The sequence below is a fragment of the Megalobrama amblycephala genome, linkage group LG13, assembly GCF_018812025.1.
Source record: "Megalobrama amblycephala isolate DHTTF-2021 linkage group LG13, ASM1881202v1, whole genome shotgun sequence".
Lineage (NCBI taxonomy): Eukaryota > Metazoa > Chordata > Actinopteri > Cypriniformes > Xenocyprididae > Megalobrama > Megalobrama amblycephala.
The window spans coordinates 14,551,025-14,566,867 of NC_063056.1; the positions used below are offsets into that span (position 1 = coordinate 14,551,025).

Consider the following 15,843-nt stretch of genomic DNA (forward strand, 5'->3'; position numbering starts at 1 on the left):
GATGGAGCAATAATAACATGATCCATGATAACATGATATTTTTAGTTATATTTGTGAATTGTCTTTCTAAATGTTTTGTTAGCATGTTGCTAATGTACTGTTAAATGTGGTTAAAGTTACCATCGTTTCTTACTGTATTCACGGAGACAAGAGCCGTCGTTATTTTCATTTTTAAACACTTGCAGTCAGTATAATTCATAAACACAACTTCATTCTTTATAAATCTCTCCAACAGTGTGTAATGTTAGCCGTTAGCCACGGAGCACTATCAAACTCATTCAATATCAATAAACACCCAAATAAATACAATACTCACATAATCCGACGCATGCATTCAGTATGCATGACGAACACTTTGTAAAGATCCATTTTGAGGGTTATATTAGCTGTGTAAACTTTGTTTATGCTGTGATAGAGTCGAGAGCTCGGGAGGGGGCGGAGAACGCGATTTAAAGGGGCCGCAACCTAAAATCGTCTCGTTTCTAATTATGCCCCAAAATAGGCAGTTAAAAAAATTAATTTAAAAAAATCTATGGGGTATTTTGAGCTGAAACTTCACAGACACATTCAGGGGACACCTTAGACTTATATTACATCTTTTTAAAAAAAGTTCTAGGGCACCTTTAAATTACACAAATATACTTTATGTATTTAAACTCACTTTATTAACCAACATCTTTGCTGCTGACCTTCAATGATCCAATTCAACCATGCTAAAATGACTTCACTTTTTTTTTTATTGCTGAAATAAGTGTGAACTTTCTTGTACTGCGTCCTCTTCTTCAGTGATTCAGAATGGCAGCACAGCTAAAAGGTTTATTTGAGCTGCGCCCTCTACTGTACATGCATGAATTTGCATTTCCTTCAGCCTAAGGCTTATTCATTCCACTTTTTGTGTCAAAAGGCCTTTACATTTTGTATTTTTTTTTTAGATTGTGTTTTGTTGTTGTTGTTGCTAATTTTTTGTTCATTTTTTGTTAGAAACAAACAAGCAAGCCCAGCCCAGATGAGAAAAAGCAACGCAAAAGTAATCTAACGCATTACTTTCTGTAAAAAAGTAACTAAGAAATGCAAGTAGTTACTTTTTTTTTATGGAACAACACAATATTGTAATGCATTACTTTAAAAAGTAACTTTCCTCAACACTGCTCACAAAATTATACCAATAACAGCATTTCCATCAGCTATATCGGTAACTATTTTAATGCGCTAAACCTTTTTATGCAAAAAATCCTTGGATGAAAACTTGGCAAGTGTCTCAGTACCATTTAACACATTTTACTATATTCAAATATAGAATTACATATCCCAAAAATCAGCATACAAAATGTGGAAAATAGATTCCACCTGGGTCTGTAACTTAACATCAGCATAATACATCCTAATTGTCTCCATTACTCCCTAAAACCTCAAAACAAGCAGGCTCACTTTCAAAGGCACACCACTGGCAAACTAATTACAACAAAAAGAAAAAAAAAAACCTGTCCAGCAACATGCTTTAGGTCAGGATGCTTGTGTGGTTGTTTAGGAATGAATGGAAAACAGAAGAAAAAAAAACAGATGCCTCAGTCATGACAACAATACTACAGAGAGTAAATAAGTCATTTACCATAGCTACTACTACACGCTGTTATGAAACACTGAAGGAACACAAAACATGAATGTCTACAATCCAAACAGTGGCTGATGATAGATCCATGTGCTGCCCAATGAGTCAAACCACAGTTTCCCCATGCTGTACAATCCAACAGTATTTTCTTTTACTTTCAAGCCACACCCTTCAAAAAATAAATATATTCTTCATACAATATGTTATTCCATTTCCATACATACAACTAGCTAATTCATTTTTGGTCTGTGCAATTGTGACAAATGTGGTATGTTACAAATTACGAAAGTGCTTCACATAATCTTTGTGTACCATGATACAAAACAGTGCTAAAACAAATAGAAAATTAAAAATACAGTACATAAGAGAAACAACTTGAAAATGCTGCAGATTTTCAGTAGTTTCTTGTTTTGCAGTGGCTCTAGCAGGCATTCTGACATTCAATACAAAACACAAAAGTTCCCACAACAAGTAATTTGATTTTTTGAGAGAGGATTTTTTTTGACAAAAATTCCTATTTGTGCATGATATTGCATAAGAGGTTATGGCCCGGTTTCACAGACAGGACTTAGACTAGGCCATGATTAGGCCTTAGTTCAATTAGGACATTTAAGTAGCTTTTATAAACCTACCCTAGAAAAAACAATTACTCGTGTACATCTTGAGACAAAACAATGGCACTGACATATTTTAAGATACGTCAGTACAAGTTGCTTTCAGTTAAAACATGCATTTTAGTCTAGGACTAGCTTAAGCCTTGTCTGTAAAACCAGGGGCTGGTGTTATAGATATCTCCTTCCCATTTTTAAATTCTACAATTGCTCATACAGGTTGCAGCCACTGGGGGCCACTGTTGTGTCTCTATCAGGTACATGCTAGAGCCACTGCAGCTCGTGTTGGTTCCAAAAGATCGCCAGGTTCAATCAGCACACTGGGTTGGTGTTGCAGCTCTCCTCTTGTCGAAATGACCTTCTCTATCAATCCCTCTATATTCCCCCTCACTCTTTAATTTCGATCTGTTTTCGGTCATTAAGTCTTTGACCTCATTTCAATCTGATTGACCTGAATACATTCCCCTGCACTCTGACTCAAACTTTAACAACTCAAACTTTAGCTTCCTCCTGCCTGAGTCCATCTGAAAGTTCCCTCTCTACAAAGCTCCTACTTTTTGGGGGAATTCACTAGAATGAATAATGAAACATCCAAGAAGTGGCTCAAGTAACGGAAGTCCAGTCTGCAAAGTCATCTCTTGGCCTTTATGAAAGTTCTTGCTGTTTAGGTGACAGCGTCACTGCATCTGCTAATAGAAACAGCCCTAAAGTGCCGTAGAATGAGCTAAAAACCTGCAAACAAGTAAGCATTTTTTAACTTCTGGTTTCATTGTCCTTAAAGGTGCAGTAAACGATTTCTGAGAAATGCTGTTGAAAGTGGATCAGACCAACCACCAAAACACACTGTTCATGAATTTGGGGGCGGAGCTATCAAGATACTTACTACTTACTGCAGAGCCATAACCTCCAGCTCCCCCTCTCTGGAGCTCCAGCTCCCCTTCTCTTGACCTACTGTGGGCATGATGGGTGGAGCTGCATCATCCAACCACACCCTTACCCCACCCATAACCCTATCTCTCCACCCATTAAACAGGTTAAGCTCCACCCTTGAGCTCCAGAGAGGTGGAGCTGGAGGTCATTATGCTCTGCAACGAGCACTACTTGGATCCTTTTGGGAAGGGGTGTGTTTGTTTTGGAGATTTCAAATTTAGGGTATGTTTACATGAAAAACAATATGCTTAAACTGAGAAGTTTTTCCTTTGAGTTTTCCGCATATAGAGAACACCGTTGTCAAAATGATCCCCATTCACACAAATCCGTGAAAATGACTAAAAACGCTGTATTCTGCTGGCAGGCCATTAGATGGCAATGAAACACTATAGACATGCAAAATCATGCATTACGTCATCGTTTTCACAGATTTGCGTTTTTGTTGTTTACACAGAGACCGTTTTCAAAACCTTGCACTTTGAAGCCCGTTTTCAGTTTGTGTTTTCAGGAACTTAAAACACCATGTAAATGAACAGCCAAAACACATTAAAAAGTTTTCTGTTTTTGTTGAAAACGGTGTCTTGTAAACAGCCCCTTAAACAGCGTTTCTCAGAAATTGCTTACTGCACCTTTAAGTCAATAGGTTTTTTGAATAAGTTTATGGTTGAATGCCTGTAATAAGGTCTGTGGTGAACACAAGCTCAAGATACTTTCACGTTTTCTTCTATGACATAAAATAACTGTAATACCCCACTTTGATTTTTTTAACTTTAACATCAGTTGAAAAACGTGGTTGATAACAAGTGGCTAAATGGGACTACAGAGGTTGTTTGGGACATCGTCATTACAGCAAACAAGCAAACTCATCTACTCACTAGTCTGCTTTTACAGCCTCGTTGTGTTTATACTCGTGCTCTTTCAGACTTTCCAACTTGTAGATTTTAAATAAAGACTGAAAGAGTTTTTGGAAGCTTAATGACATTGAAATCATGCACCCACAGTGTAGTTCATGCATATCCTACATTTAGCTTTTTACTAATGGCATTTGTTATTTAGGCTTTATAATTCATAAAAGTTCATTTGTGAAGATGATTATGATGAGCAAAACGTGTAAGAATCGTGTTTGGTCACAGAGCTTATATTCTGCAATTATCCAAAAGTCAATGGAAAAATCGTATTGGGTTTTTGTCGAAGGAGTGATGCTAACTTCTGGGTTGGCCTACAAAAATATGTCGTCACTGCGGCACTCTTTTATCTCGACCAACCTGAAATACCTGAAATATACAGATTTTAGCTTATGATACCATTAATGTCAGATTGTATTACTGATTTGAACATTTTAATAGAAATGTGAGTCTGGTTAGACAAGAGTTATACTTGTATGACTGAAAACAGCTGTGTTTCCAAGATGTCTGCCAAGTGACTTGCCTTGAAAAGGACTTTGATAGTCTCAAGCTGAAATGCTGCACTGGTGCAACTGTTTAGTGAATTTGCCCCACTGTCTCACTATCTTGCTCTTTGGTTCTCTTCTCACAGGCGTGAGAGGCCCCTTTCCCTTTTCTATTCTCCATCTTTTGTGCATTCTGTCTTTTCTCACCCCATCTTAAGCATGACCTTTTGTCATTAATCAGTCCTACATTGTTCCTTTATGGTCCTCTTTGCCTTAGTCCCCTGTCCAAGTCTGTTTTTCCAGGCCTTTGTCCATTTGCTGGTTCTCTCTCTCTCTCCCTACCCCCAGTTCCAACTCCTCCCTCCATCCTGACCCTTTTCCTTTCTTTCTCTACCTCCTTTTCTTTCTTTGACCGCTGCTTTTCCCGGTGCCCTTTTATCCCAGCCACATGGCTCAGTGTATGTGTGGGTGCTCGCTGCAGGAGTCTTGTCGAGGTGGTGGCGTGGGCTGAACGAAAGAGGGTGAGGGAGAGGGGGAAGAACAGGGGGATGGAGAGAATTGGTCAGAACAGGGAGGGACAGAGGAGGAGAGCTGCAGAGCCACCTCGTTCTCGTAACAGAAGGAGGAACGGGAGCCCAGGATGTACTTTTTCTCTGCTAGCTCTTTAGCGCTGCAAGTGGGCGTGTCCGTGACCTCATAAGTCCTGTTGAAGTACGAGTAGTCCACCTAGAGGTGGGGAGAGCGCATGACAATTACAAAGCATAACTAGATTTGCATTTCACATGAAAAATCAGAAAAGAATATTGTTAGTTTTGGATAAAAAAAAAATTGTTTTGGTTCTACATAAAATAAATTAAAGGGATAGTTCACCCAAAAATGAAAATTTGATGTTTATCTGCTTACCCCCAGGGCATCCAAGATGTAGGTGACTTTGTTTCTTCAGTAGAACACAAATGATGATTTTTAACTCCAACCGTTGCCGTCTGTCAGTCAAATAATGCATGTCAATGGGAACTTCGTCTATGAGAGTAAAAAAAAAAAACATGCATAGACAAATCCAAATTAAACCCTGCGGCTCGTGATGACACATTGATGTCCTAAGACACGAAACGATCGGTTTGTGCGAGAAACTGAACAGTATTTATATAATTTTTTACCTCTAAAACACCACTATGTCCAACTGCGTTCAGCATTCCCTTAGTGAGGTCTGATTGCGCTCTGACAACGGAAGTGATGTCTCGCACTCAGTGAAGCAAAGTGCAATAGATCACTTCCATCATCAGAACGCGTTTTCTGACCTCACACACCGGATGCGCAGGGCAGTTGGACATAGTGGTGTTTTAGAGGTAAAAAATGATATACTGTTCGGTTTCTCGCACAAACCAATTGTTTTGTGTCTTAGGACATCAATGTGTCGTCACAAGCCGCAGGGTTTAATTTGGATTTGTCTGTGCATGTTTTTTTGACTTTTATAGATGGTGTTCCCATTGACACGCATTATACGCCTGACAGACGGCTACGGTTGGAGTTAAAAATCATCATTTGTGTTCTACTGAAGAAACAAAGTCACACTACATCTTGAATGCCCTGGGGGTAAGCAGATAAACATCAAACTTTCATTTTTGGGTGAACTATCCCTTTAAGCATTAGAGATACTTTTTTGTGGAAGAGAATCAACACATTCACCATCTTCGCAGCATAAATGTGGCTATAAGGTTCTGGTATAGATAGCTCCTATTTATTTAGAATGTCTGATTGAGAAATGAGAATGTATTTTTTTATTCCAATGCCATTTTCATCAATACAATGCTGCTCTAAAAACACCGTAATGAGTCCCGTACTTCTACATGTACAACCACAGCATTCCCTCTCAATTTATTCCTTTCAACTCCATCACTTCCCACCCTCCATTTCTTTATTCTCTGTCTCTCACCTGGTAGCAGTTCTTCCTTTCAAAGAGCACAGGTTCAAAGCGGTGACCCCAGAGGATCTCAGAGGCCAGGTATGAAGAGCGGCACTGGGTTGTCATGGCAGTGGCCTCCACCATGCCTTCCAGAATCACCACCACTTCCAGCTCTTTGTCTCCCTCTAGTGTACGTTTGTCCACCTCAAAGAAAGGGCTCTCCTCATCAATTTCGTGCACAATGGTCACAGGTGACACCAAAAAGATGCGATCTGTTCCCGTGTCAAAGCCGACATTTAGGTCTGCATTGTCCAATGGCAGGAACTCACCCTCAGGGGTCACCCGTGGCTGCAGCAAAGGTCAAATGTAATGTTAATTTTCACACAGTTTGGTGTTTCAGTCATTTTTATTGTTTGACAGAAATGTCCTTTAGTTTATTTAGTCAATATTTAGTCATTTAATATTTATTAATAGTAATCCATTTTATTCTGACTGAAATGGCACATTTTTTTCAATAAAGACATTTTAGCTGACAATAAAATGCAAAAAAAAACCAAAACCAAATTTTCCACCATTTTAAAACCTTATAAATATGTATTTAAACATATTTGAAGATTCATCAACATAAAAAATGATCATTTGAGCCCTTGAAAATAAATAGCCTATATTTTTATTGTCTGATCTCCATGTTCATACATCTCACCATCTAATCTTAAAACATCAGAGCCTGTTAGAAACATTATTGCATGTAGACATAGACACAATAAAAGACAAACATAAACTCCAAACAAATAGTGTACATATATACACAATGACACACATTCAGATCTACAGTACATTTAAGACATCAAGATTTCATTCACTGTTAAACAAAACATACTGACACAAATACATTTAATCAGGCCGTTAAATTAAGTTGCGCACACACACACACACACACACACTCACAGGGCAGATAAGTGAGACAATGGTTTGGTCTGTTAAAGTTAATCCCCTCTGCAAATCTTATAAACCTCCAGTATGAGGCTGAAGAAAACAAGCCCTCATTAACCACACCAACTGTCCAGATGTCAATCTTTCTCGTTCTTTTCCTCTTTCATTCGCTCTCTCTCTTCTCGTCATATATTCTGCCTTTATGCATAGTATTTTTTTTTTCATGTACACTACCCTTTAAAAGTTTGGACTCTGTAAGATTTTATAATGTTTTTGAAAGAAGTCTCTTATGTTCAACAAGGCTGCATTTATTTGGTTAAAATATGGTATAAGCAGTAATATTGTGTAATATACTGATTTGGTGCATAAGAAACTTTTAATATCATTATCAATGTTGAAAATAGTTATGCTGCTTAATATTTCTGTGTAAACTGTAATACATTTATTTATTTTTTTCAGAATATAAAATTCAAAAGAACAGCATTTATGTGAAATAGAAATCTTTTGTAATATTATAAACACCTTTATTGTCACTTTTGGTGAATTTAAAGGGTTAGTTCACCCAAAAATGAAAATTCTGTCATTTATTACACACCCTCATGCCGTTCCACACCCGTAAGACCTTCATTAATCTTCGGAACACAAATTAAGATATTTTAGTTCAAATCCGATGGCTCAGTGAGGCCTTCATAGGGAGTAATGTCACTTCCTCTGTCAAGATCCATTAATGTACTAAAAACATATTTAAATCAGTTCATGTGAGTACAGTTGTTCTATGTAAATTTTATATACCGACAAGAATATTTTTGGTGCGGCAAAAAAACAAAATAACGACCTAATTAGTGATGACCGATTTCAAAACACTGCTTCAGGAAGCATCGGAGCATTATGAATCAGTGTATCGAATCATGAATCGGATCATGGTTCAAACCCGCCAAACGGCTGAAATCACGTGACTTTGGCGCTCCGAACAGCAGATTCGATACACTGATTCATCTGTGCTCCGATGCTTCCTGAAGCATTGTTTTGAAATCAGCCATCACTAAATAAGTCATTATTTTGTTTTTTTTTGGCGCACCAAAAATATTCTTGTCGCTTTATAATATTAATATTAAACCACTGTACTCACATGAACTGATTTAAATATGTTTTTAGTACCTTTATGGATCTTGACAGAGGAAGTGACATTACTCCCTATAAAGGCCTCACGGAGCCATCGGATTTGAACTAAAATATCTTAATTTGTGTTCCGAAGATTAATGAAGGTCTTACGGGTGTAGAACGGCATGAGGGTGAGTAATAAATGACAGAATTTTCATTTTTGGGTGAATTAACCCTCTAATGCATCCTTAATAACAGTAATCATTTCTTTTAAAATAAATAAATTAAATTAAATAAATTACGACCAGAACTTTTGAATGGTGTACCTTCACAGTTGGACTTGGTCTTGGTTACACCACAGGACTTTGATTTGATGGACAAAATGTTTAAATCTAAATAGAGAATACGAATCTGACGTCACGCCGCATTGAGTTCTGGGTAACTTCTTTGTTTATTCGCCATCTTGACAGGATCGCGTAGCCTTTCCGTTATTGAGTTTAGTGCAGTAATTTGTTTTCTGTCATGATTGTGAAAAATGTCACCATTGTATGTCATTAATGCTGCATCGATAATTGTGATAGTAACTCAGATCATCGTTCTGAGAGAAAACAAGACAGTGAAAAACGTTTTTTCGCCTTTTCTACGTGTAAAAACACCAAGGGAAGGAGATGACGAGAAGACGCCGGATGGCAAATCTATTTGGATATTCATACGATGGCTGAAGCAGTGGTGAGCGTCCAGCGTGCGACACGGTAACGTAAACAGATCAACATTGTAAACGAAATTCTACAAAACTTCAGTGAAAAAAAATAAATAAATAAAATGATCATGTGACGCGATAAAATAGCTTCTATTCCCTGCAAACGATACCATTAAAAATGTTAACGTTCCACTTAATGGCAGAAACAAAACAAAAGGTAAGCAAGAATCCGTATTAATTTCAGTACGAGTAATAGAGGGCGATCCTGTCAAAATGGCGGCGCCGCCCCGGCATGCAACGAGGCGTGACCGCCCCTTTTCAGCGCTGCGCTCGTTGTCTTTTGACTTCCGGCTTGTATTTCCACAGCGATCTTATGTATTTATGAATGAACTGCTCATTTTAAAATCTTCCCGTTGACATGTGTTAAGACACCCGCTTTAAACATTACAATGCTCATGATAACTTTTGTTAACTCTACAACACGTAAATCCACTTCACCAGCTAATTATTCTTCAACAGCGATGCCATAGAAATATACAGGGCTACCGCGAAAACGGAAGTTCAAAGACAATATTCTAAAGATGGCGGCGCGCATGTTTCTCTGGAAAATAAGGTCTATAAGCAGTGAAGCAATTGTGTTTCTAATAAATAATAAAAGATTATGGAAAATTACTTAAGGTTTACTTTCCAAGAATTTAATTCTTTAAATGGGGCTTTTTTTCTTACATTACACATTTTGCCACCCAAAAATATCACTTTACTCTAACTTTATTACTTTAATTCAGAAATCAACATGCTCATCACAGAAAAGGTACAAGTCACTGTAATGTAGACATGTGCTGATATACAGCAATACGATATTATTTTGATTTTAATTGTGCATTTTAACAATATTTTTCCATCAAACTGTTACATTTCCAACACATCCTTATGCTGCATCAAAGAGACATGCACACTCTGATGTAAACAAGCCCGACACGGATGAGAAGCGCACGGCGGAACGAGTGAAGGAGCCGCGCTGAATGAAAATGAACATTCACTCTCTGACAGAAGATGTTGCTTATGGAACAGCAGAAATGCAGAAGTAGCTGCACTACTTTTTGTTTCTGAACAGTATTTAAATGTTTCAAACAGCCATTCAGATTTTTGTATTCACTATGGTGTTTATCACAGCACCAAATACTTAATACTTGAAGACTTAATAGTCTATCTACTTTTTCAAATTTAAAACATTTTTACATTTAAATCTGGACTAAAACGTGCCCTAGATCAGGGGTTCTCAACTCTGGCCCTCGATGTTCACTTTCCTGCAGAGTTTAGCTCCAACCTCATTCAAACTCACCTGCCTGTAACTTTTTAGTAATCCTGAAGCCGTGATTAGGGTTGGAGCAAAACTCTGCAGGAAAGTGGACCTCGAGGGCCAGAGTTGAGAACCCCTGCCTGGATATTGATGAAATGTTCTGATTCTTTATTATTGTTCAGTTACACTTTACAATAAGGTTCTATTAGTAGAACCTTCCGGGTTTTTGGCTTCCGGATTGGCCCACGCTGGTTAAACTTTTTTTTTCCGGTTACAGCGATGGCTGAGCCTAACAAGAACCAGTTCGGGAATCAAAGTCTTTGTACGAGTTAAATATCATGAAAATGTTTGAACTGTCTTGATGATTTATTGGTGAGACTACAAAGCTCTAATTAAGAGCTAAATTTAAGAACTAATTCGAAATGACGGCACTTAACTAGGTTATATAATTCTCTGTGTCTGTTTGTGCGGCTGTGCATTATCACAAGAAGGGAAAATCATCGGCTGGCAGCTCCCTCCTCACACAGACCTGATCCACTGATTCATAATGAGAAGCAGGACCACTCACAGCCTTGACGCATATGTTTTTGGCTATATCATAAAAGCCAACACTTCTGTCATCTCTCAAATGATATTTCATCTCATTCACTCACATATGCTCCTGTTGTCATCATCCTTAAATCTGTAAATATGCACAATATTAACACACCCATTAGTAGTAGTATTGTTGCTGTTGTACATTTCATAGTTGCTACGCTTACTGTAGATTTATGCAGAGACTGTGATTAATGTATGTTGTATACAGTGTAAAATATCTTACATTCATCATTTTAATCTGTAAGGATTAGTTATATTATATGATTAAATGCAGAATATAATGTTGTGAGATTAATAGGTACGGAAGAGGATTAGGGCCAAGCAATAATAAAAAAATAAAACCATCTCGAGATTAAAGTTGTTAAATTTAGAGAAAAAACTCGTTAAATTTCAAGAAAAAAGTCGAAATAAAATGTTGAGAATAAAGTCATTAAATTACGAGAAAAAAGTAGTTAAATTACGAGAACAAATTCGTTAAATTATGAGAAAAAAGTTGTTAAATTTAGAGAAAAAAAGTCGAGATAAAATGTTGAGAATAAAGTCATTAAATTACAATAAAAACGTTGTTAAATTATGAGAACAAATTCGTAATTTAACGAGAGTTTTTCTCTCGTAATTTAACAAGTTTATTCTCAACATTTTATCTCGACCTTTTTCTTGAAATTTAACAAGTTTTTTCTCGTAATTTAACAACTTTAATCTTGAGATGGTTTTATTTTTTTATTATTGCTTGGCCCTAATCCTCTTCCGTAAATAGGCCTACATGCTATCACTATATATTTTGCTATCTATTTCATGTATTAAACCCACAACAATATTATGTAACTAATCTCGACAGAATAGAATGTTTGTATTTTTATTGAAATATAAATCTGCAAATAAAAATATAAAAATGTTCTATTAGTTAAGATTAGTTAATTCATTAGTTAACATCAACAATTCTAAAGCATTTATTAATATTAATGTTAATTTCAACATTTACTAATACATTCTAAGACCTTCTAAGACATTACTAAGACCTTCGTTCATCTTCAGAACACAAATTAAGATATTTCTGATGACATCCGAGAGTTTTTTATCCCCCATAGAAAGCAACGTAATTACCACATTCAAGGTCCAGAAAAGAAGTAAAGACATCGTTAAAATAGTCCACATGATTACAGTGGTTCAACCTTAATGTTATGAAGCGACGAGAATACTTTTTGTGTGCAAAAACAAAACAAAAATAATGACTTTATTCAACAATTTCTTCTCTCCCGTATCATTCTCCTACACAGTTTACGTTGCAGCGCTTCCAGGTTCTATGTCAGAACGCCTGCTGCAGTGCATAACGTTAAGGTTGAACTACTGTAGTCACGTTAATTTTTTAAAAAAATTTTTTACTACATTTCTGGACCTTGAATGTGGTAATTATGTTGCTTTCTATGGAGGATAAAATAACATCCCGGATTTCATCAAAAATATTTTAATTTGTGTTCCGAAGATTAACTAAGCTAGACTTCTGGGTTTGGAATGACACGAGGGTCAGTAATTAATGACAGAAATTAAATTTTTGGGTGAACTAACCCAAAAATTAACAAAGAACATTAACTACTGTAATAAATGGGACTTTATGCACTTTAATCTGTCTGAAACATGTTTATTTTATACATTTTTGTGTGTACTGTTTTATTGTATTTAAATGTCCATAGTTCTTTTTGTTATAAGAAAAAAAGTTATTAAACCTATTAGGAGAACAACACTTTTTTGTAACTTAATTCAATACCGTGATAATACAATATACCATAATAAAAGCTTTAACAATTATCATTTGAATGAAAATTTGATACCATCACCTGCCTACTGTAATGTAATGTATGAATTTAACAAATTAATAGACAGGACAAAAAATTGTTATCGATCAAAAAACAACATTTCAGCAAGACACACACAACATCTCACTGACCTTCAGTAGCTGTGCTCGTACATGGGCCTCCACCAGGTGGCTCTTGCGCAAGTTTCCCACTCGCCACATCATGCAGAGTTTCCCGTCCCTCATGGCCACCACGGCCACATCCGAGAACGCCAGTGTCTCATTGCGCTTCTTGGGCTTGGCGATCTTAGCCATTACCGCCCCAATGATGAAAGCGTCGATGATGCAGCCTACAATGCACTGCAACACGACAGCAAGCACCGCCAGGGGGCAGGCCTCGGTAACGCTCCGGAAGCCGTAGCCTATAGATGTCTGCGTCTCTAGAGAGAAGAGGAACGCTGCCATGAAGCTGTTCACCTGCTGAAAGCAGCGTTCCTCCGTCTCCACCGGGCCAGAAACCTCGGCAGCTTGCAGAGGAGCAAGAGAGGAGGAAACAGACGAAGGAGAAGAGGAAGATGATGCCAGTGGAGCAGCCAGATCCCCGTGAGCGACGGCGATGAGCCAGAACGTGAAACCAAAGAGAAGCCAGGAGAGCAAGAAGGAGAGGGTGAACACCACGAGCATCCAGCGCCAGCGGATGTCCACGCAGGTGGTGAAGAGGTCGGTGAGGTAGCGCTGGCCCCTTTCGCTCATGTTGACGAAGGTGACGTTGCAGCGCCCGTCCTTGCCTACAAAGCGCCGCCGGGGCCGGCGGGACTGGCCACGGCGATCGCGGGGCGGCGAGGGCGAGAGGGAAGGCGAGGATGCTCTCTTGTTCCTCTCCCACCTCCCTTCTGCCCCAGACTCCCCCTTGAGTGCCGGGCCATGCCCTCCTCCTCCTCCCCCCCTCCTCCCTCCCCCTTCTTCGTCATCATCATCATCATCATCCTCCACATCATCATCCTCATCCCTCTCTCCACTCCTTCCTCCATTGCTGCGATGAAGGTTGAGCACTTTGCCATTGCAGTTGGGAGAAGGAAGCACGCCCGAATGGGAGGAAGTGACATCGTCACTTTGCGCCAGCCTCATGACTTCCTCCTCATCCAGTGGTGTGTCCACAACTGCACTGAAGCGCCGCTTCACCCGAGCAGCTCCCATTACTGACGACAGCAGACTGACTAAAAAATGTCTGGGAAAAAAGAAGCGTTCAAGAGTTTGCCAGATAAATCCAGAGTCAAAGTGGATTAAAAAATTGGGATGCTTTCGTGAGAATGTTTGCAGTGATATAGATATATCCAATATATGAGTCGTTGATTGTATTCCACAGTGAGGCTTATGGCCTGAAACAGTCCTTATTGTCATTCAGATCCCGGCAGCCAATCGTTGCCCAGAGACGGAACACAATCGCATTAGAGATCATCTCTGACATCCCTCTTTTCAAGATTTATGTAGTCTTTACTTGAGCAATCTGTCCACCATAGGTAGCTGTCAGATATCAGTAAACCAGTATTCCTGGATTTTACTGAACACAAATTTCCAAAGTTGTTAGATGCAGTGAATAAAGAAAAAATCAGTTTCAATGCAGTTTTTCAGCTTTAGAAACAGTTTTGACAAGGTCAGTTGGTGAGCAGAGACCAGACTGGGAAAACGCTGCTGCTTTAGGCCTATGCGTAACGTATAGCAACTATGAGAAAGTGAGCAACTAAAAGGCACAAACAAACAAGGCGAAGCTCAAGCGGAGCAGAAAGAAGAAGGAAAGTGAGGAACTTATATAATATAAACAAGTCTCAAAGCTTTAGAACATATAGGGGAAGTTGAAAAGAACAAATATTTGACATGCATTAAAATAGTCTAGAACATATATGTGTAATAAATAAGGAAATAAATGAATATAACAGCATGCATATACAGACCAATTTTTCCCTCTAGGACCTCTTCACATTTCCTTATTTAAATGGACGGATGTTTAAAGACACAAGAGAGACATGCAATTAATATGAAAACTGGTCAACATTTCCTAAAAGGTCCACAGTTGTGACCTCTTTGTCTTTGATATTGAGCAAATATAACTCTGGAACACAAAGCAAGTCCATTTCCCAATCATATTATTAGACATTGAAACAGTCACAAGTGGCAATCTGTCACAGTCATGTATCCATCTTCAGTCTGGTTTCATCCAGTCTCAAGACAAGAGCCCAGTTCTCCAAAAGAAAGGGTCATTTTGCTCTAAAACTTGAAGTTCTATAACTGAATTACTGGACTATATTTGATAAAGAAAGTCCACACATTACAATGGGAAGAGGTTTAGAGTGAGATTATGACCTGATGAACTTTGGCCTCTCCAAAAGCTTAAAAATGCTAGGCGATGCTTTGAGATCTTCCACAGAGTCCGAGTCCAGTTTGGTCGTCAAAAAAACACATGCAATTGTTGAAATATCCCTAAAAGTGAACAATAGGCCAGACAAGTGTAAGCTGAAGCACAAATCATTACCTTCATAGATTTCAAAATAAGGTGATTGGGGAACTAAACGTTCAGACCTGATAAGTGGTGTTACCTTTTCATGTACCTCCTTTGAGAAACCTGCAGTTCGATGCTTAATGAACGTAATAGAAAAAAGAATCTTTAAAAAAGGTTTCTAGTCACGAAAAGCCCACTTGCACAGAAACATATCAAAGGATGAAATGAGAAAAAAAAACACTCAAAAGAGAATCAACAAATTGGAGTGTGGAAAAATAACTTTTCTAAAGTGAGAGGTTAGGTTCATCTTCAAATATCTGCTGCCCTCACACTGACATTTGTGGTAGAATATATCCACAGCAAATACAACTCAAGAATAGTTTGGCAGGCCCCTGTCACGTTCCTTATTATTTGAGACTGCAGTTTTTGCGTTGAGGACATCACAAGGACATTTGTTAACTCCTAGAGAGAAAACATGAT

General features: G+C 38.2%; 1 protein-coding gene across 3 annotated transcripts in view; it reads right to left on the reverse strand.

Annotated features, from left to right (window-relative positions):
• Positions 1 to 629: 629 nt before the first annotated feature.
• Positions 630 to 15,843, reverse strand: part of kcnj14 (potassium inwardly rectifying channel subfamily J member 14) — a 34,710-nt gene continuing 19,496 nt past the window's right edge. For 2 of the 3 annotated variants that reach the window (XM_048153821.1, XM_048153819.1), the window contains exons 3-5: positions 13,020 to 15,825; positions 6,474 to 6,791; positions 630 to 5,266 (exon numbers count right to left, since the gene is read on the reverse strand). In XM_048153821.1, the coding sequence (XP_048009778.1) occupies positions 4,994 to 5,266; positions 6,474 to 6,791; positions 13,020 to 14,267 (1,839 nt within the window). In that variant the 5' untranslated portion in view covers positions 14,268 to 15,825 and the 3' untranslated portion in view covers positions 630 to 4,993. The remainder of the gene's footprint in view (positions 5,267 to 6,473; positions 6,792 to 13,019; positions 15,826 to 15,843) is intronic. The other variant, XM_048153820.1, reaches the window with a different exon arrangement.